Source organism: Sarcophilus harrisii, chromosome 1, assembly GCF_902635505.1.
Source record: "Sarcophilus harrisii chromosome 1, mSarHar1.11, whole genome shotgun sequence".
Classification (NCBI taxonomy): Eukaryota; Metazoa; Chordata; class Mammalia; order Dasyuromorphia; family Dasyuridae; genus Sarcophilus; species Sarcophilus harrisii.
Window position 1 is genome coordinate 577,006,919 of NC_045426.1, and position 23,688 is coordinate 577,030,606.

General features: G+C 34.3%; 1 protein-coding gene across 1 annotated transcript in view; it reads right to left on the bottom strand.

The window, feature by feature from the left end:
• The window catches only part of MTERF3 (mitochondrial transcription termination factor 3), a 53,714-nt gene that overhangs the window by 5,467 nt on the left and 24,559 nt on the right, over window positions 1-23,688 (bottom strand). Inside the window, exons 3-7 of the mRNA XM_003760267.4 lie at window positions 22,876-23,028; window positions 20,044-20,233; window positions 4,541-4,688; window positions 3,347-3,418; window positions 1,254-1,415 (exon numbers count right to left, since the gene is read on the bottom strand). Coding sequence (XP_003760315.1) covers window positions 1,254-1,415; window positions 3,347-3,418; window positions 4,541-4,688; window positions 20,044-20,233; window positions 22,876-23,028 — 725 coding nt within the window. The remainder of the gene's footprint in view (window positions 1-1,253; window positions 1,416-3,346; window positions 3,419-4,540; window positions 4,689-20,043; window positions 20,234-22,875; window positions 23,029-23,688) is intronic.

Sequence of the window (23,688 nt, forward strand, 5' to 3'; positions counted from 1 at the left end):
TCATGAGGAATAGCTACTTTAATGAGTTGTGTCCCCTTTGATGTTTGAGGGGGTCTTGAAGCAGTGTCCCCTTTGATCTGTGAAAGAAGGGTGATTTGGGGTCTCAAATTCTCCCAACTTTTAGGGAGGGGCCACACCCTTGTTCACAAGGAAAACTCCCAAGATAAGTAATCTCTTTTCAATTGGAAATCTAGGCCAGGGGCATTGTCAACATTGACTCAAACTCCCAATAAGTAATCTCAATTTTGAAGAGAAGCATCAAGCCTCAGACAGCTAATAAAAAAACAACTAGGAGATGTCTTAAATAAGATTATGCCCACTGGTGAAGATGTCTTCTTCTCAGTGTAACCCACCTTTGCTATACTCCCTGGCCACTAAAAAGGCTCCCTTCTTAGCAAGCTGTCTTCTCAGTGGAAATAAAATTCCTTTTGCCACAGATTTTGGGTTTTGTGAATTCTTTCACATGGGACCTGTCGCTCCGACCTGAGGGGATCTCCCACCCCTTTTCTTGTCCCTCATCCATAGTTATTTAATAGTTATTTGTTGCTACAAAAAATAATGTGATAAATATTTTGGTATACTATTTATTATCTGTCCTTGATCTCCTTGAGTTTTGTGCCTAACAGTGGAATCTTTCTATGACAATAAATCAGGTGAGTTTTCCTACATTAATAGAGATGAAGAGAGGAACCCCGAAACTCCCTCAGAGAAGCTCTCCCCTGAGAGACCCACCCCAGGGAATCAAGATAAACTGGACTAGTTGAGTCCAGGACCACTCCTACTTAGCTCAAGCTAGAGATCTAGATATTGACCTCTACTGAGTTGAGATTAATTCAGGACACTCATTCAATTAAAAGATTCTCTATTCTGATTTCAACTCAAAACTCCTCCCAGCCCCCACCAAGAGCTACGCATATAACAAGCTTCCTTCAGCTCATTTCCTTGCAGAGAGTGCAAAAGCAGGAATCATGCCAGGCCAAGGAACCTCTCTTGGCATAGCTGCCTGTGATGGACTCTCTGCCCACTGAAAAGACATTCTCTTTTCGGCCTCTCTTTGTCTCTCTCATATATTTCCCTAACAGAACCTTACTCCTCTTTATCTCTCTATCAGGATTTCTCTGCTAGAGGATTTCTCTGACATTTACTTCTCTTTCACACAGAGAGTTCCCCAAGGCATTGAATTAAAGGTCAGAAACATTTTAAAGATGAAAAGTTATAAAAACTTTTCCAGAGAACTTCATTACATGAATTACCTGTGGAAATTTGACAATAATATGATGGGGAATGTTCATCACATTGTGCACATAGTCAAATGTCTCTGTTAATTTCTTTTTGCTTGCAGTTAAAATCTTTGGGATTCTGGTCACCATGTGCTGAATTTCATTATGTTTAAAGCCAAGTTGAAGTTGGTAAACCTAATAAAACACAAACATAACAAAAAATAAATCACATACATTTCTGGATTTAAAAAAATGTTATCTCAATCCATATGCATCACAAACAAAACATTTTAAACCATAAAGTGTTATTATCTTAAAATGATTTATTTATTTTTAATTTATGGAATAAAACAAGCACATTCATAATATGATTTTTTAAAATGCACATGAAACTACAAATCTATTATGTACAATATGCTATTGTTTTAAAATATATAATAAAGTCATCATGTAAATTTCTTTTTTTGTTTTTTCCCCTCCCCATTCCCTCCCGTAGAGATGGCTATCATTAGACACAAATATACATATATATGTAAAATCATTCTATACATCCTCCTATTTATCAATTCTTTCTCTAGATGCAGAAAGCATCTTCTTTCATATGTCCTTTGTAGTTAATGTAGACATTTAAAATATTCAACATGACTTATTCACTCAAAGTTGCTTTTAAAACAATAATGCTGTTCCCATAAACATTTCTTTTGGTTCTTCTTATCTTGTAATGTCAGAGAAACTGAGCAAGATAGACATTAGAGGACAATTTAATAGTTTATTAAATGGAGAGATTTACTAGGACCAAATGGATCCATGGTTTGGTCCCAGGGCTGAATGAGACTATTGTCTCAAAGAATCCAACCCTGAATGTCAGATACAAGATTCTTTTATAGGGTTACAAGAACGATGACATAATGGGGGAGGTACTTGGATGGGGATGACCTAATGGGGGAAGGAACCTAGGATTAGGATGACATAATGGAGGCAGGCACCTAGGATGACATAATGGAGGGAGATACTGGAGAGGTTCCTGATATGCTAATGATGTCTAAAATGGATAGAGACCTTTAATCCCATTAAACATTAAATATAGTCTAAGGTCTAAGATATAAAAATTTTATCCTATCAAACATTAAGAGGGAATGGTTATAATCTGAGGCAGAGTAACTAAATAGGACAATTAGGAAAACTGGGTCAGGATGTTAAAAGAGAACTGTGGCACAATTTCACTTCTTACATATAAAGTTTTTCCTGAGCTTCCTAGCCACTAATGTCCTTTTTTCTAAATTACCTTTTATCTATTTTGTATATGCCTATAGTGTACATATTGCTTTCTCTAGATAAAATTCTCATTGTTTCACAGTGAATTGTTTCTATATCCCCAGCATAAAGCATAATGTCTGGTACCTAGAAAATGTGTCATAAGAACTTCTTGATTGATTGGTTGGTTGATGGAATATTGAAAGTAACAAAGAATAAGGAAATAAATGGTTAGAGTAGTGAGGAACTTTTCTCTTTGAGAAAGGATGGAGCAACCTGAATACCAAAAAACTGTCACAGCAAAGATCTGAATGGAATGACATAAACTGCTGAGTTACTAACAGATAAATAATGTCTTAGTAGCAGTCAAGATCAAAGACTATAATGACTTTTTCTCCAAGTCCATTGTGTCTCAAGACATGAGAGAAATAAGTTAGTATTGTAGAGAATGCTAGGGATGAGGTGTCTCACAAAGAAATCCAGGTTTTTCAGAGTGGCAGAACATAGTTAATAGTCAAAAGCAGAACTGTGACAATCAGATCTCATGTTCATTCCATTCAGGGCTACATTCTGAATTTCACTTACCAAACTGCAGCTCTTCATTCTGAAACCAATGTCTGGCTTCTCCCTCTGACTGAATGGTTCTTTCTAGAATCTCCATTTAAGGAGGATTCCCAGATGCTGTTGGCAGTTTAGAATTTGAGGACTAATTGAAACAAGTTATCCATTGAGAAATACTTTTCAGAAGCTACAATTACTTTAAAATAAAGTCTCAAACTTAAAGGAAACTACAAGGAAATTGTAACTCTTTTAAAAGAAAATAATTTAAGGAAAAGACCAATTTAATTGAAAAAAACGAGAAAAATCCTTACTTTCATATTTTCTTTCACAGGCTCAAGACTTCCAGTTAATAGTCGTGGAAGACGAATAACTAGATTTCTGGTCTAGAACGAAAACAAAATAATCTATTATCACAATACATACAAATTCAGCCCGTTTTCAAAATCCATCATTTTTTTCTAGCATGAACAATGACACATTAAAGTGTTAAAATTGTTATGAACTTAAACTTTATAGAAAAGTAATCAAATAAGAAAACGATGGAAAAGCATTTATTATGGAGGCACAATGCCAAGTGCTGTAGAGACAGATAGAAAACCAAAACATATCTTGTTCTTAAAGAGCTCACATTCTAACTAGGGAGCACAATGGGAGTTGTTTTTAATTATTATTATTATTTTTTTAAATGTTCATTTCATGGCAGTTGTACTTAGGCAGGGAAAGTAGCCCAGCATATGGCCAAGGTCCAAAGATGGTACTGTGTTCTCCCTCACTAGAAGTCTTCAAGCAAGTGATAGGAGATCATTTATTGATACTAGTGTAGAAGAGATTCTTGTTCAGATAAAGGTAGAATAGATGTCCCCTTGGGTCTCTTCCAATTTGAGTGTTATTTATTTAGAAACAAGTCTTGATCTGTAAATCTGATATACATACATCCATTCTGATGATTTTAATTTATTTTGGGTTTGACATTTTTACCTAATATTTTCTAATTCATCAGCATAGTTTAAATAATTACCATTTTTGATAGCAATGTAGCACTCAACAGTATAAAGAGAACATAGTTTGCTTAGATGTTTTTCTATTTTAAGCATTGGGACAAGTTTTAGAAGTTTTGCTTTTAAACACATAGTCTGCAAATATAAATATCATTATAAGTTTTACCCTCTCTTGGCCCTCAGTGACTTAATGTGATTTAATTAACCTGTTAGAAATTAAAACAGATTCAGATATAAAAGCCAAGATATATTTGTATCTACACATACACACAGGTTATTTTGAAGGGAAAATGCATGTAAACAAAATTTGAAAATCAGTTTGGCAAAACTGTCTAAATAGTTCCAGTAACATTTGTAGACTAAGAGAATCATTTGATTCCTGCTAGAAAATATCAACTATTTTATCCACATGTTCAATATCAGTAGAATTCCTCCATGCAAATGTAAAGATATTTCAGGTTCCTATATATACTTGATATGAACATCTAAATATTTTTTTTCCTTTACCTTCTCCACATTCAATCCAAGTTCTTTCTGGAAAAAACCCAATCTGTTATCCAGTCTATCCACTGAAAAATTCAGCAAATATGGTGCTTTTACAACCATCCGTGCGATATCAGTCTTACTGAAATTTTTTGATTCAAGGTAAGCCACCCTGGGGGATAAATATACGTACAAACATTTATAAAAATATGTATTAGTGAAGAGAAATTTTACTATTAGTAAAATAGTATATATAGTTAGTAAATATATAGGCATATTTACTAAATACTAAATATAGCATATATTTAATTCTTTAACATGTAGTAATAAACATTTTCTGAATGCATAAAATGAATGAGTATAACAAAGTGACAACTGTTTTAATGTCAGCCAAAATAAAAACAAAACAATACAAAAAAAAAAAAAATCCTAGTACAATTTTCAAGTACCACAATAACAAGCACACTGAAAAAAAAAAACTTTTGAGTTTTTTAGCTTTATTCACTCATTTTATTTTTTTCCCCATTACTCATTTTTTTTAAAAAAGTTAAATGGATTATAAGTGTAACTACCAGAAATCACATCATCTACACAAAGGAATAATACTATGTCACTAAGATAAAAAAAGGTTTTCTATTTATGTTTTATCTTTGTTATCCCCATTAGTATTTCTTTCTTCAAAAGTCATTTAGAATTACTCCAGCAAAGACAGTATTGCTTGGCTGTTATGAGAAGGAAAAAATGTAGTCAGTATTTTAGTACCGATTAAATAGGCATTTTTTACAAGCCTTTCAACATTTTGGCCACAATTAAAAAAAAAAAAATGAAACAAAACAAAACAAAAAAACTATTGTACTAATTATTTGCAATTTAAAAAATTAATTTAAAATTTAGATAATATAGAGAAAAACAAAAAAAATTGCCACATGCACAGCAAAATATGATATATGAAAGAAATGGAATATTATTGTTTTGTAAAAAAATTAATGAACAGGCTGATTTTAGAAAGGGCCTGGAAAGTTTTACATGAACTGATGCTGAGTGAAACAAGCAGAACAGGAAATTGTACACAGCAACAGCAAGATTATGCAATGATCAACTATCACAGATTTGGTTCAGTGATTGAAGACAATTCCAATAAACTTTGGATGGAGGAATTTTTTTTTACATGTTAACTGGGAAGAATTATAATAAAAAAAGCAAAAAAAAGTGCTTCAAAAAAAGGTGAGATGATTCAAAATATGAGACAATAAATTTTTATTTCAAGAAAGTCTATATAATATATACAACACATTGTGTTCAGAGAGCTATCTTTTTTTCTTCCTTGTACATTTTCTTTTGTTTCCTGCTGTGCACTTTCTACTTTATTCTTTTTTTCCCTTTCCTCCTCCCCCATCTCCTTCAAGAAAGCTGCAATTAAGTGTGGATATATTTATATATATATACACACACAAATTCATACATATACATACATATACAGATATCTATAGTCATACACATATACTAATATCTATATAAGGCATTTGTCTGTCCTGTTTCTCTGAAGGTGGCTTACATCATCCTTCATAAGTCCAAGTTTTTCGACCAAGTCATCATTTCCTATCCCACAACAACATTCCAACCTTATAAATTATAGTTATTTTAAATAGCCTGTAACAATATTGATTAATATGACTGACCTATAGTGTGATTATCTGAAAATGTTTTGGTCAAGATCATGGTCATATTTATCTACAAGTCTATATCACTATATCCCTATATCATATACCTAGTCACTTATCCATTAAAAACTGGGTTTCCATTAAAAAAATTAGATTTGCATCTTTTCTTCATATATTTGGATAGTAAGCTTAATCTACTAGTATTTTTAAGCATATATCTCTTCCTATGCTTTTAATAAAATATGTTTGTCATGTTACTTTGCTTTTTAATAAATTCTATGTATGTTTGTCATGATATTGTTAAGTAAATACTGTTAAGGGGTCCCGTGAACTTGTCTTTGTGAGTTGCCATATATATGTTTATTTATAATACATAGATATAGATATAGATATACACAGACACTACATACAAAGTCAACAAGCTGATGAAACTAAAAGAGAAATGAATATGCATGTGGAACCCAAAGAGTTCACAATTCATATGAAAGTTTGCATTTTTCTAACAGCAGGATAAAGAAAGGAGGAGACACCAGGAATCTCCACCTAAACTGGCATGACATGGGAAAGGGAAAGGTGCAGTAAAGGTGGGGAAAACACAAATCCATTCCCAAAAAGGAAAAGAGAGGCTATGGCTATTAGGAATTGCTAAACTATGAAGACAGGATAGTCTACTTATTTACAAAGGTCCTAGCTGCACAAGCCTATTGCAGACTGTCTGGTGCCGATCTTAACTTCCAAAGACATTTAGGGAGTCCAGGTTGGGATGCAAACAATACATTATATTAGTCAGCTTAGTTGGGGGTGGAGAAGGTGGAGTCTTTTATCTTTGACACATTCAATAATTCCTGGATACTCTGGGTCCAGTGTTTATAGAAAATATGGCAACTCAAAAAGACAAGCTGAGGGGACTCCTTAACAGTTACTTAACAATATCATTCATTCATTCATTTATTTATACACATATACATGTATATGCATATATATGAAATATATATACATATGCACATGTATAAATTAACAAAAACCCGTTTGTGCTTTTAAGAGGCTCTTATCTTCAAGGAAATAATCCAAAAGGCAGGGGGGGAAAGTTATTTGTAAAAAATGTTTCTACCAGCAAAGCTTCTAATAGAGACATATGCAAACAACCCAAATGTTTAACAACATCAAGAACAAGCCATGGAATGAATATATTAACAAAACAGAATACCATACTATTATGAAAGGTAAGCACATGTAAACTAAATTAATACATGGAAATATATTTATAAAATTATAAAAAATTTTGTGTCAGCAAAAAATGCTAACAAAATAGCATGTAAACCATTTATACAGAGATAATTTTGGGTAGGAGAGTTTAATGTTTATTGTATTTTTTTCTGTACAATTAATACAATACATATACAATTTATAAGAACAACAATTCTTGTGACTCAGTTTTCTCATTTAAACAGTGAAAATAACACAGACCACCTAGCATATATAGCTGTTCTCAGAAAAGTGTATTTTATAATCATTAATGAAAACATATATTATTATTTTAGTAACATCTTATGCATATCTCAATTTTAAAGATCGAGGCCTTTTGTTTTCATTTTTCATATATTTTGACGCATTTTTCCATAAACAGAAGACAGACAACTGTCTCCTTTATCCCTTGGCAGTTACAGCAAATTTAATAAAAGGCTTTAAAATACTATTTTTACACTAAATCCAAATAATTTAATATTAATACATCTGAAACAGTATTTTAAGGGAAATTTTTATCATCAGATGGATTCTTTTCTAGAAACAATAACAAACAAGAACCAGTTATTTTTGTTTTCTAGGAAAGGTGAGAGAAAAAAATATATTATTCAGATTTCTCTGCTTCATATAGTATCAACTATTTTTTCTGAACACATTTTTAAAGAGATAACAAACTGGCATAAATTATATTATAAATAAGTAATTTGACAGAGCTGTTAGCAAAAAATCCAATGCCAAAAGTGAAAGCTTTTATGGGTTTTGGAATGTTGTGTCTCCTATAATGGTGGCCTTATTCATAAATCCATAAAAATTTCCATTTTCTTTACTAGAAACATACACCAGATATAAAACTATGGTAAAAGTATGATCTGTTATTTTAGAATCCTAAGAATACCTCCTCATTCTTTACTTTCTGATTTTTTTTTTTAATTAAAGCTTTTTATTTTCAAAACATATACATGGATAATTTTTCAACACTGACCCTTGCAAAACTTTGTGTTCCAAATTTCTAGCTTGCCCCCCCTCCCCTCTCTTAGACTGAACATAATCCAATATATATTAAACATGTGCAATTCTTCTATACATATTGCCACAATAGCTCCACAAGAAAAATCAGATCACAAAGGAAAAAAAATGAAAAAGAAAATAAAATGTAAATGAACAACAACAAAAAGAGTAAAAATGCTATGTTGTAATCCATACTCAGTTCCTATAGTCCTTTTTCTGGGTAAAGATGACTCTCTTCATGACAAGATTATTGGAACTGATGTGAATCATCTCACTGTTGGAAAGAGTCACATCATTAGAATAGTTCTTTGTATAATCTTATTGTTGCCATGTACAATATTCTCTTGGTTCTGCACACTTCAATTAGCATCAGTTCCTGTAAGTCTCTACAGGCCTCTCTGAAGTCATCCTGCTGGTCATTTCTTGTAGAACAATAATATTCCATAACATTCATATACCATAACTTATTCAGACATTCTCCAACAGATGGTCATCCACTCACTTTCCAATTCCTTGATACTACAAAAAGAGCTGCCACAAACATTTTTGCACATGTGGGTCCTTTTCCTTTTTTTATGATCTCTTTGGGATAAAGACCAAGTAGAGACATTTCTGGATCAAAGGATATGCACAGTTTGATAGCAATTTGGGCATAGTTCCAAATTGCTTTACGGAATAGTTAATCAGTTGACAAATCCTCCAACATTCATCATTATCTTTTCCTGTCATTTTAGCCAATCAGAGTGTGTGGCATCTCAGAGTTGTCTTAATTTGCATTTTTCTGATCAATAATGATTTAGAAAACCTTTTCATATGACTAGAAATGGTCTCAATTTCTTTATCTGAAAATTGTCTGTTCTTATCCTTTGACCACTTATCAACTGGAGAATTGATATTCTTATAAATTCGAGTCAATTCTCTATTTTAAAAATGAGACCTTTATCAGAATCCTTGAAGGTTAAAAAATTTTTCCCACTTAATTGCTTCCCTTCTAATCTTATCTACATTGGGTTTGTTTATACAAAACCTTTTTAACTTAATATAATCAAAATCATATATTTTGTATTCAATAATGTACTCCAGTTCTTTGGCTACAAATTCCTTCCTTCTCCACAGATCTGAGAGGTAAATTATCCTTTGTTTTTTTCTAATTTGTGTATAATATCACTCTTTATGTCTAAATCATGACATTCCTGCTTTATCTTAGTATACAGTGTTAGGTGTGGATTAATGCCTAGTTTTTGCCAAACTAAATTTCAATTTTCCCAGGAGTTTTTGTAAAATAGTGAGTTCTTATCCCAAAAGCTGGGGTCTTTGAGTTTGTCAAACACTAGATTACTATAATCACTGTCAATTTTGTCCTGTGAACCTAACCTATCCCAATGATTCTATTTCCTAACCAGCACCAAGTAGTTTTGATGATTGGTGCTTTACAATATAGTTTTAGGTCTGTCCATCTTTATTTGCATTTTTAAAATTAATTCTCTTGAAATTCTTGACCTTTTGTTCTTCCAGATTAACTGTTATTTTTTTCTAGATCTGTAAAATAATTTCTTGTAAGTTTGATTGATATGGCACTTAATAATTAGATTAATTTAGGTAGCTTTGCCATTTTAATTATATTAGCTCGGCCTACCCATGAGCATTAAATATTTTTTCAATTAATTAGATCTGACTTTGTGTTTAAAGTGTTTTGTAATTTTGTTCATATAGTTCCCGACTTTCCCTTGGCAGGCAGACTCCCAGATATTTTATATTATCTACAGTTATTTTAAATGGAATTTCTCTTTCTATCTCTTGCTGCTGGATTCTTTTCATAACATATAAAAATGCTGATAATTTATGTGGATTTATTTTGTATCCTACAACTTTGCTGAAGTTGTAAATTTTCTAATAGTTTTTTTAGTTGATTCTCTAAGTATATCATCTATAAAGAGTGATAATTTGGTTTCCGCATTACCTATTCTAATTCCTTTAATCTCTTTTTCTTTTCTTACTGCCAAAGCTAAAATTTCTAATACAATATTGAATAGATGGTGATAGTGGGCAACTTTGTTTCACCCCAATCTTACAAGGAATTGTTCCAGTTTATCCCCGTTACATAAGATGCTTGCTGTTGGTTTTAAGTAGATGCTACTGATCATTTTTTTTTTTAATTCCATTTATTCCTAAACTTCTTGATGTTTTTAATAGGAATGGGTGCTGGATTTAATCAAATGCATTTTCCTGCTTCTGAGGTAATCATATGATTTTTGTTAATTTGTTTATTGATATAGTCACTTATGCTAACAGTTTTACCAATATTAAACCAGTGTTAGTAGGATGATTTTGGAAAGACCTGGAGAGACTTACATGAACTGATGATAAGTGAAGAGCATACACAGAAGACTTGTACGATGCAATTACTTTAAAAAGTGAAATTGGATGGGAAAAGATAAAATGGAGCAATTATTTCATATAAACGAGGCATAAATAGAAAACCTATCATGGAAGCAAGAGGGCATAGAAGGCTAGCAGTGCTAGAACCTCATTCTCATCAGAAAGAATATATATAGAGTATATCTTTTAAATTTATAAAGAAATAGGAGGGCAAGAATGAATAGATTAAAGAATAGGAGAATAAAGGAAGTCATCAAAGTTAAAGCTAAAAGAGATTTTAATTTAAAAAAGGAAATTAATTATGATAATGTAACAATTACCAATATTAAATCTATAAGCATAAAATACTATCGTATAATTGTAGGTGAAAATAGATATAAAACTATAACAGTAAGTAACAGTAAGGGACTTTTAACTTTCCCTTCTTAGAATTAGATGAAGCTAACAAAACAAAACAAAAATTAAAGATATTAATTAGGTAAATGGAGAGAAGGTTCAATAGCTAAAAATTACCAAGAGACCTAGATTTGTTCCTATGAGAAAAGACAGTTTTATTATCTTTAAAGCAACCAAGTAACATCAAGGAACTCTAATCTGAGGAGCTTGCCTGATAAGAGTCATCAGCTCTCAAGGAAGGTAACCCTTCAATCACTAATTAAAACTAAGAAGCTTCTGCTGAGACACCAGACCTTGAAACACTCAGCAGGACCAATACTTCCTATACCTTCCTGAGTGAGCAGCAGTATCCCTTTGCAATCAGCAACCCACAAAGAAATGAACAAAAGTCCATTCCAAATAGAATCTTAGATAAGCCAGATATGATAAAAACTGATGTATATTTCTAGTCATATGAAAAGATGCTCCAAGTCATTATTAATCAGAGAAATGCAAATTAAGACAACTCTAAGATACCACTACACACCTGTCAGATTGGCTAAGATGACAGGAAAAAATAATGATGATTGTTGGAGGGGATGTGGGAAAACTGGGACATTGATTCATTGTTGGTGGAGTTGTGAACGAATCCAACCATTTTGGAGAGTAGTTTGGAACTATGCTCAAAAAGTTATCAAACTGTGCATACCCTTTGATCCAGCAGGGTGACTACTGGGATTATATCCCAAAGAGATTATAAAGAAGGGAAAGGGACCTGTATGTGCACGAATGTTTGTGGCAGCCCTTTTTGTAGTGGCTAGAAACTGGAAACTGAATGGATGTCCATCAGTTGGAGAATGGCTGAATAAATTGTGGTATATGAAAATTATGGAATATTACTGTTCTGTAAGAAATGACCAACAGGATGATTTCAGAAAGGCCTGGAGAGACTTACACGAACTGATGCTGAGTGAAATGAGCAGGACCAGGAGATCATTATATACTTCAACAACAATACTAGATGATGACCAGTTCTGATGGATCAGGCCATCCTCAGCAACGAGATCAACCAAATCATTTCTAATGGAGCAGTAATGAACTGAACTAACTATACCCAGAAAAAGAACTCTGGGAGATGACTAAAAACCATTACATTGAATTCCCAGTCCCTATATTTATGCACACCTGCATCTTTTGATTTCCTTCACAAGCTAATTGTACAATAATTCAGAGTCTGATTCTTTTTGTACAGCAAAATAATGTTTTGGTCATGTATACTTATTGTGTATCTAAGTTATATTTTAATATATTTAACATCTACTGGTCATCCTGCCATCTAGGGGAGGGGGTGGGGGGGGGTAAGAGGTGAAAAATTGGAACAAGAGGTTTGGCAATTGTTAATGCTGTAAAGTTACCCATGTATATATCCTGTAAATTAAAGGCTATTAAATTAAAAAAAAAAAAAAAAACTGATGTAAACTGTGTCCCCTTTAACCTTTTGGGGGGGCCCTGAAACTGTATCCCCTTTGATCTGTGGGGCAAGAGCGATTCCCCTGGGAAAAGCACACCTTTCCCAGACATCAACCTTTCCAAGTTAAGTGGTCTCATTCAATTGGAGATCTTAGCAAGGGGCATAATCACCACCCTCTATTGAATTGGAGATTCCTTCTTTCTCTCATTATAATCTCCTTTCTTCCTTTCTCACCATGAGAACTTAACTCCTAGAATTTTCTCTCCAGCTTTTCTTGATGTCATGGTCCCTGCCAGCAGTTAACTTCTTCTTAGCCTTTCAGCGAGGAAGCTCCGTGAGCAGTGAGTGTTCAGGATTGTTGGGAACCCACAGATGGGACCTGATGCATTTTTTACACCATGTCCACCCTGTATGACACTCCACTTTTAATCTGCTCCTGAAATTTGTTTCCTCTAGGCTCCAAGCTATGAACTTCTAACTACTCCTTCAACTTGAAGATCATGGATCTTTACCACATCTCCTGGCCTGAGTTGCTGTTATCTTCAGATGCCCCACTTCCCCTCCTGAATGTGGGAATAACTCTATGACCCTTGTCAGCTTGAAACAACTCCAGAAGATGAAAACTTTGCCCCAATACCCCAAATGAATTTGAGGGGACTACTTTAGGGGGGAAATGATGTAAATTATGTCCCCTTTAACCTTTGGGGAAACCCTAAACTGTCCCCTTTAATTTGTGGGGGAAGGGTGATTTGGGGTCTCCGCTCTCCCCTGGGAAAAGCACACCTTTCCCAAAAAAATACCCTCTCCAAGTTAAGTGGTCTCATATAATTGGAAATCTTGGCCAAAGGCATAATCACTACCCTGTACTGAATTGGAGATTAGTCCCTGGAACTGCTCCCAGCTCATGGGCCTGGGAAAATCCCAAAAAAAGCCTCAGAAGGCTAAATAAAAGGCAACTCTGAACCCTGAATCTTTGCAGAAGTCTGAACAGGACCTTGCCCACAAGAAGGCTGTCTTCCTAGCAAGCTATCTTCTTGGTGTAAATAAATCCCATTCTTTGCCACAAATCTCCTGCCTGTATTCACTGGAGTTTGCAAATTCTTTTGCAAAGCCTGCTACCAGCCAAGGGGATCCCATTGCTGTTAGGGGATCTCTAATCCTCAATTCTTGTACCTCATCATAACTAGACAGAATTGAGTGAGAATAGAAAAGAATATACTTGCTCCTCAGTGGTAGTGCAGAGGTTTCAAGTTGCTTTTGGTCTTTGTTGACACTTTTAAGCTTAGACCTTTTGAACTTCTTTATGGAAGGCCTTTCTTAACCACTGACATTCTTGTAGATCCAAAACAGCATCTGGTCACTCAGTTTGCCACACAGGTTGGTGCAATCCAGAAGGCCCTTTCTGAATATGCAAATTAGCATGACAGCCTCCCCTGTAAATCCAGGGGACATGGTATACTTGAATCTTGGAAACCTCAAGGTACTGAGCCTCTAGGTATAAAGTAGAAAGGACCATAAAACGTCATTTTGACTACTCCAACGTCAAACTGGAAGGGTTCCCCAGCTGGACATATATTTCTAGGATTAAAAATGCTGTTTCTGTTACCTCTCCCCTCAGATATTTCAGAACATTTCTGTGACCACGATGCATTTTCTCCAAAGGCCCATTCCCAAACGTCACCATCTCCACCCTGGATGACATCCCACTTTTAATATGCTCCTGAGATTTGTTTCTTCTAGGCTCCAAGCTACAAATTTTCAACTGCTCCTTCAGTCTGGAGATCATGGGATGACTGATCAGGACAAAATAACACTCCTTAGATGTTGCTGCTGCTGTTTTCAGATCTCACATTTTCCCTCCTGTTTTGGACCCCCAGTGAATTTAGGGGACAGCTATATGCTCCTTGTCAGCTTGAAGCAATCATAGAAAATGAGACCTTTAGCCTGTTACCCCAAAAGCATCTGGACTGCTTTAGGGGGGAGAATGGTATAAACTGAGATCTTTTGTGGGGGAAGGAAACTGGATCCCTTTGGGGAGTTCCCAGACCTTGGGAAAAGCCAGCAAACTCCCAATTAAGTGATTTTATTCAACTGGAGATCTCTGTCTGATGGTTCTCTATAGATTAGCCCAGACAGCTCCCAGCCCCAGGCCAAGATTTACCCATATAACTAGGGGTCTGTTAACACACCTTTACCAAATTCCTAATGAGGAGTTTTGCCCAAGAAAGCTTCCTTCTTAGTGAACAATAAAATTCCCTTTTTGTCACACAGATTTCAGGTTTGCGAATTCTTTCACATTGGACCTGTGTCTCTGAGCAGAGGGGATCTCCCCTCTATTCCCACACCTCATCAATCCCATAGAAGACCTGAAGCTATTCTTCCACAAGACCCCTGAAAACACTCTGGAGAAAGAAGAGTAAAATTGTCTATATCCTTCTTTCTCTCACTATAATCTCTTTCCTTACTTTTTCCCACTTCAAGGATAGAATTTTGCTCCTAGCACTTTCTCTGCCATTTCTTGATCTCATTCTATGTCCCCTGCCAGTAGTTAACTCCTCAATCTTTCAGCTAGAGCTCTGTGGGCAGTGGGGATATTCAGGGTTTTGTGTGGGCCATCAGTATCCTCAGGGAAGCCCACAGATGGGACCTGATGCATTGCTTGCCTTGGACTGGCAGGCTAAGTTCCAAAAAATAGTTTAGTAATGATTAACAAGGGGAAAGACATGAGCTAATCTACCTAGCAGAACTCATTTAACAAAGAGAAATGCACTATATCAAGGAGCGAGATGCCATAAGGTAGGCAAATTCCTAATGAATGAACTATATCAAGGATAAAGACGCTATTTAAGTCCTGTAGATTTAAAGGGGCATTTCTTTCTTTCTTTTTTAAATAGCTTTTTATTTACAAGATATATTCATGGGTAATTTTTCAGCATTGACCTTTGCAAAACCTTCTGTTCCAATTTTTCCCCTCTTTCCCCACCCCCTCCCCCAGATGGCAGGTAGACCAATACATGTTAACTATGTTAAAGTATATGTTAAATACAATATATGTATACATATCCATACAGTTATTTTGCTGCACAAGAATCGGACTTTGAAATAAGGTAAAATTAACCTGAGAAGGAAATAAAAAATGTAAGTGGACAAAAATAGAGAGATTGGAAATGCTATGTAGTGGTTCACATTCATTTCCCAGAGTTCTTTTCACTGGGTGTAGCTGGTTCTATTCATTATTGAACAAATGGAACTGATTTGGTTTATCTCATTGTTGAAGAGGGCCACTTCCATCAGAATTGGTCATCAGATAGTATTGTTGTTTAAGTATATAATAATCTCCTGGTCCTGCTCATTTCACTCAGCATTATTTCATGTAAGTCTCCCCCCCGCCCCCAGGCTTTTCTGAAATCTTCCTGCTTGTCATTTCTTACAGAGCAATAATATTCCATAACATTCATATACCACAATTTATTCAGCCATTCTCCAATTGATGGGCGTCCACTCAATCTCCAGTTTCTAGTCACTACAAAGAGGGGTGCCACAAACATTTTTGCACATATGGGTCCCTTTCCCTTCTTTAAGATCTTTTTGGGATATAAACCCAGTAGTAACACTGCTGGATTAAAGGGTATGCACTGTTTGATAACTTTTTTTAGCATACTTCCAAATTGTTCTCCAGAATGGCTAGATCCATTCACAGTTCCACCAATAATGCATCAGTGTCCCAGTTTTCCCACATCCCCTCCAACATTAGTCATTATCATTTCCTATCATCTTAGTCAATCTGAAAGGTGTGTAGTGGTATCTCAGAGTTGTCTTAATTTGCATTTCTCTGATCAATATTGATTTAAAGCACTTTTCATATGAGTAGAAATAGCTTTAATTTCTTCATCTGAAAATTGTCTGTTCATATCCTTTGCTCATTTATCAATTGGAGAATGGCTTGAATTCTCATAAATTTGAGTCAATTCTCTATATATTTTAGAAATGATGTCTTTATCAGAACTTTTAAATGTAAAAATGTTTCCCTAATTTATTGTTTCCCTTCTAAATCTTGTATGCATTAGTTTTGTTTGTACAAAAACTTTTAAACTTAATATAATCAAAGTTATTTATTTGGTGTTCAATTATGAGTTTCAGTTCTTCTTTGGACACAAATTCCTTCCTTCACAGATCTGAGAGGTAAACTATCCCATGTTCTTCTAATTTGCTTATAATATCACTTTTATGTCTAAATGAAGAACTCATTTTGACTTTATCTTGGTATGCGGTGTTAGGTGTGGGTCAATGCCTAGTTTCTTCCATACGAGTTTCCAATTTTCCCAGCAGTTTTTATCAAATGGCGAGCTCTTATCTCAAAAGCTAGGGTTTTTGGCTTTATCAAACACCAGATTGCTATAGTTATTGATTATTTTTCCTGTGATCCTAACCTATTCTACCAATTGACTACTCTACTTCTTAGCCAATACAAATGGTTTTGTTGACCACTGCTTTATAATAGAGCTTTTGGTCTAGCACAGCTAAGGCACCTTGACTGGCATTTTTTTTTTTTTTTTTTATTTCGTCCCTTGAAATTCTTGACCTTTTATTCTTCCAGATAAACTTTATTATTTTTTTCTAGGTCTATAGAGGTTTGGTTGGAATGGCACTAAATAAGTAGATTAATTTGGGTAGTATTGTCATTTTTATTATACTCGCTCAGCCTACTCATGAGCACTTGATAATTTTCCAACTGATCAGATCTGATTTTGTGTGAAAAGTGTTTTGTAGTTGTGTTCTTATAGTTCCTGACTTTCCCTTGGCAGATAGATTCCTAAATATTTTATACTATGGACTGTTGGAATCTTTACAAAGTGTTAAGACATTGGAGTTGATTTGATCTTAGAAGAAGATATTTTGGGCCAGAACTTGAACTAGGTACTAAGTACAACTGATGGAAACAATGCTTGTGTTCACACCTTTAGAGAGCTCTAAAAACTCAATGGAGTTCATAGTTTGGGAGATTCAGGGTCTAGAAAGAGATATCTGAATTCACACCTTTCTTAGGACCAGAGAGCACTCTGGGAGATAACCCAGAATCCCTCTCCCTCCAGAAGGTGGAGTTAACCTTTGGGAGATCACATAAATATAGGGAGCTTTTGAAGCTTGAAGTTACTTCTTCTGGTGGAACTGACTGGAGGTACAGAGAGATTCATTGCATCTTCCAACTTGGTGATGTCTGGAGGCTGAAGAAAGCAGAGGCAGAAGCCAAGGACAAAGCTGCAAGAGCTCAAGCAGATAGATAGGTCTCTGAACTAACCGGGCTAATTGGAAGGAGAAATAAACATTTGCATTTTTACCAGCTGGCTGCAATTTTTGGAGTAATTATTTATTTCAACTGAGACTAAGACTGCCTCCAGGAAGACCTCCACAATGGACAGCTATTTTGAATGGAATTTCTTTTTGTATTTCTTGATGCTGGACTTTGTTGGTAATATATAAAAATGCTGATAAATTTATGTGGATTTATTTTGTATCCTGCAACTTACAGCAAATGCTTTAAAAAAAAAAATCCTCCTTTCCTTGTTCCCTTGCTCAATCAGTTACTTCATCTATGAAATAAAGGGGTTGGACAAGATGACCTCTAGAAAGTCCTTTTCAGCTCTAAATATTGTAACATATAGAGGTAAGTATCTCTACTTCCCTTAGCTGTTCCCCCTTTAAATCAATTCTCTGTGCTATCTCCATTCTTTGCATGAATAAGCTCTCATACCAGCATCATATCCTTCTTCATTCTGTATCTTAAAATCTCCAGATTCTTTTTACAAATACTACTTCATACATGAGACTTACCCCATTCCTCCAATTGTAAATGAACTCTCCCTATAAGTGACTTTGTATTTTGTGTATATTTACCTCTCAGGAGGTTTTCCTCTCAGGAGAATATAACCTCCTTGTAAGCAAGGTCTGTTTAATCTGTCTTTGTATCCCAAGGATTGAGCAGAGTGCTTGGAACATAGCAAGTGCTTCATAAATGCCTTACTGATTAAATGAAAAGCAAACAAAATGTGTCTGTTTTAAACTCCTTTAAGTAAAACATAGGGACTTAAATTTTACCTTGAAGAACATATTACATAGAAGAGTTAGCATTTACACAGCACTTTTAGGTTTCCAAAAGTTTACAAAACTATCTCATTTTATCCTAAGGAAATAAGGTACTATTACTGCCCAGTTTTACAGAGAGGAAACTGAAGAAGAAAGAGGTTAAGTGACTTTGCCCTGGGCTATACAGTTATTAAATAGATGTCTGAAGGTGGCTTTAAATTCAGTCTTCTTAACTCAAAGCCCAGCACTCTACTTATTAAGCTACCTAGCTACCTCTATGTTATATACATGTATTTTTAATGACAAATCAGACTGTTTCCACATCATTCCCAACTCAAATTAATGTAGAGAGTAGACAAAATATCTAAAATGAACAAATCTTTAGCAAGTATTTACACTGAAATTCATTTCTAGGTGTTTCTATCTTCTATTGGAGCAAAAAATAATTTTCATGTCACGGACCAAAAGGAATACAGTGTTTAGTCACTAAGAAAAGAATGAGAAAAAATCCAAAAGAAAAATTTTAGAGAATTTTTTTTTCTAAATCCATTAAGGAAAATAAAATCCCTATCTTAGGCAAGGATCTTTGAGAGTCATATCTAGACCACAAATGTATACTGTTTTGACTCCCAGGAGAAAATAAAAAGCCTAATTTAGGACTCTATTTCCCCACAACTTCATGATCCAAGAATTTCAGAGTGTGCTAAGTAGAAACCATCTTCATTCTCTTAAAAACTGGTTTAAATATAAAGCTAAAGGGGATAGAAAAGAGCCTTTCCAATCACAAGTCTTGTGGCAAGTGGTTCTTTAAAGTAAAAACAGCTAAATAAATAATTTTGGATTATGGGGAGAAGATGGAGACAGAAAAACTTTTATGAAATTAGCTACATTACCTAGACATAAAATAATTAAGTACTAGGTCCACTGTTAAAAGAAAAGGAAGGATTTGAGAATATTTAAGAGAAAAAGAAAGTAGAGATTATTCAAAGACAATGTGTCAGGGAATCATAAAGATTAATTGTTATTGCTAGGTATAATAAAATCATTGTGAGGAAAGGAGAGGTTTGGTAGTTAAAAAAAAGACTTCTGTTTCAAATGCTTATTTTAGATCTCAGTGAGACATAACATCAACAACTAATATTTACAATCTGTTATTGTGTCCCAAGCATTTTCACATTCATTACCACAATCTTCAAAACAATCTGGTTGTGATAAAGACAACAAGAAATACTTCACAACTATATTTCTCTCATAATCACCCTTTTTAGTATTTAGTGAAGTTAGTCACTTTACAAAAGTCCTACCTGGTCCTTAGATTATCCAAGTCTTCAGTTAAAATAATATAGTTTTTAGTAAGGAATGCTCCTAATTGGTTATCTTCTACACCAACATCCTTAAGAAACATAAGTATTTTTTGTATGTCATTTTTGAAATCCAGTTTTAGAAGGAGAGTACCAGCACCTCGGCGTTTTTCCAACTCCGACAAATTGACCCCTGCAGCAAGTGATAAAACATTAGTTCAATTACTCATTTTGCTATGCTCATAATCACTACCTCTAGACAGTTCTTTTTATAGATTACCAATAATAACACAAATGATTAACTTATATTTATATAATTTTTTAGTTACAAAATTCTTAAATGTATCATTTCACTTGAGCCTTTTAACTCTGAGGTAAAGGTATCCTACGTAATTCCATTTTAGAAATAAGAAACCAGACAGAAAATTCAAGCGAGTTGCCCTAAGTCAAAAAATAAGTAAGTGAATCCAGGTCTTCAGATTCCAAATACACTACATTCTCATTCAATCATCATTATATCCAAAAAGGAATTTAGATGGGCAAATGAAAACATTCTCATTGCGGACAGTTCTAGAAAGACCATTTAGAGCAATGTCCTGAAAGAGAGATCAGCTAAAAGAATGTTTAGCTTGGAGAAAAGAAGACTTAGAAGGGAGTGTCATCACTGTCTTCAAACATTTCAAGGACTCTACAATGGAAGAGGGATTAAAATAATTTTATTTGTAAAAACTAAAATCAACAGGGAGAAACTATAGAGGAACTCATTAGTTCAACAAGAAAAAACTTCTTAATAATCAGCCAAAAGTTGAAGCTGCCTCAATAATATTGAGCTCCCCATCACTGAAAACACTCAAAAAGAGGCTAGGTCACCTGTAAGGTGTTGGAAAGGAGATTTCTGGTCAGGCATGGATTGTATTAGGTGGTCTCTGAAATCTCTTCCAAATCATATATTCTATGATTTTATTTTTTCTTTCTTTTTTTTTTTTTTAACACAAAACATTTCTATAAAAGTTGTGAAAAAAAAAAAACATTCTCCCTTCCCTCTTTCTCCAAAAAACTTCAAGAAAAATAAAATTTAAAAAATGAAAGTATGTTTCAATTTATACTCAGATATAAACAATTCTTTCTCTGGGTGCAGATAGCATTTGTCACAAGTCTTTTAGAGTTGTCTTGAATCATTATATTGCTGAGAACAGCAAAGTCATTCATAGCTGATTATCTTACAATATTGCTGTTACTTTGCACACAGTACATTTCACTTTGCACGAGCTCATGGAAGTCTTCCAGGTTTTTCTGAGAGCATCCTGTTCATCACAGAATAGGATTCTATCATAATTACATGCCACAATTTAGTCAGTCATTCCCCAATCTATGGGCATCAATTTCCAATTCTTTGTCCTAAGAAAAGAACTGCTATAAATATTTTTGTACATATAGTTCTCTTTCTCTTTTTCAAAAATCTCTTCTGGGATATAAGCCTAGTTGTGGCATTGTTGGGTCAAAAGAGAGTATGGTTTTATAGCCCTTTGAGCATAATTCTAAATTGCTCTACAGAATAGTTGGGATTCTATGATTTTTTAACTAAGTTAGTAAGAGTGTTCAAAAGAAAACAAACAAGTTAAAAAGAAAATGGTAGCATTATATAGAAGGCCTGATATCAAAAAGGAAATCTAGGAACAGCATTATGTTAAGACTTTTTCTCTCAATTGTATTCTACCATTTCTTTACTGTTTTCAACAATAAAAAGGATTCACAGAAATTAATATCAAATACAAATTTCTTCCTACAGAAAAGCTCTCAATCTTAAACAGTTATTCAGTAAGATAGAAGCTAGTTCCAAAAAGCTGTGACTAATGAGGGTGAGGGATACTTTCTAACATCTTAAATGTTACTATCAACAGAGTCAGCCTTTAATTTAAAAAAAAAAAAAGTACTATAGGGTATACATGTTAAAGTGCTTCATTCAGTCTGAGCTGTCAGATTCTAGCTGTGCTAAAAACAAAAAGATACCCAGGAAAGGTTTCTTTAATCTCAGTTAAAAGGGTAGTTTCAGTACCTTAGGTATTTAGATACTTAGTAGTGCCTTCAGATACTACTTAGATAGCACCATCAGTATTCATTAATGATTTACTTTACTTCATCATCTCAGCAATAGCCATTTATTTTCCAGCTATATTTAGCACTTGATACAATCATTCCTGAAGATATGTGCAAAAGGGCATTCCAAAATATAATTCAATGATTCAAGCATAGTCCTACTATTTTTATACTGCTAGGTTACCAGCAGGAAAATAACAAAAGGTATCACAAGGTATCACCCTAAAGACATATGAATGGAAAAAGAAGTAGACTGACCTTGAAACTAGAGAGAGGGATGTCAGAGGGACAGACCTAGTAGAACATTGGCATCCACAAGATATTTAGATGCTTAGAAGAAGGACCCTAACACATTAAGTAGATTCTCTTTGACAATTATGAGAAGATATAGATACGAGAAGGCAAGAACTTACAAAATGTCTTACAACAACTCACATTGATGGTATCACTGGTACTCTTTAAAGCTTAAGTTATTAGCAATCAATTTATTTTTGTGTAAAATTTTAGAATCTAAACATTGAGATGTCTTAATATTTATTAAATATGTATCAAGCACACACACACCTGACAAAACTATAAATTCATTTTATATATCATTCTAAATCTAAACTTGTAAAATACTCTTAAGTCTTATAAACTTTGTGAGGGTAAGGACCACAATATAAACCTTCTTCATGTCTACAACAGAATTAACAATATAAAGGGTCCTCAGAACAACATAAAGGATCAACCACTTACCCAGAAGCACTAACTTCTGTAGAGTCTCAGAGCGATCCACATAGTCTCGAAGTGTGAATGAAATTGGAGGCAGAGGAGGTTCTGCAACAATCTGCACAGCATCCTCTTCAGAAATCTGCTGCAGTGGAGAGATTGGAGGCAAATCCTCCAATTCTTGAAGTTATCATTGTAGACATGTGCAAGAAAAGGATAAAGCTGTAAGCATTCTTTCTATCAAAACAACCTATTTCTGAGTTTACATTTCTAACAAATTGGACTGATTTCCACTTTTGGGGGTATGGTGGTAGTAAAGATAGGTGGATTCACACCTATGATTTTATTCACTAGTATGTGTTGTAGAAACTCCCTTTATCACTGCAAATCTCCAATTGTGTAACATCTAGTCACAGAAAGGGTACAAAGGAACTTAAGGGTTAAGTAATTCAATTGTGGTTGTTTTAGTCATTTTTCAGTCATGTTTGACTGTCATCTTTCTTGGGTAAGATATTGGAATGGTTTGCCATTTCCTTCTCCAGCTCATTTTAACCATGAGGTAATCTATAAACAGGGTTAAATAGGTTGCCCAGGATACAAATAGTAAAAGTGTGAGGCCAGATGAGCCTTCCTGACTAAGACTAGCACACTACTCTCTATGTCGCCATCATAATTGTAAGAGACTTTAGCACATTCAACTATACAATTCTTCTCATACCCTGCCCTGTTTCCTAAAATCTTCATTTATGACCGTTATCATGGTAAATTATAGATCTTACCATCACACACAAAGTCAACACCACTAGGACACTAAGCTCTCCAATTTCCCTCTCAGCACAA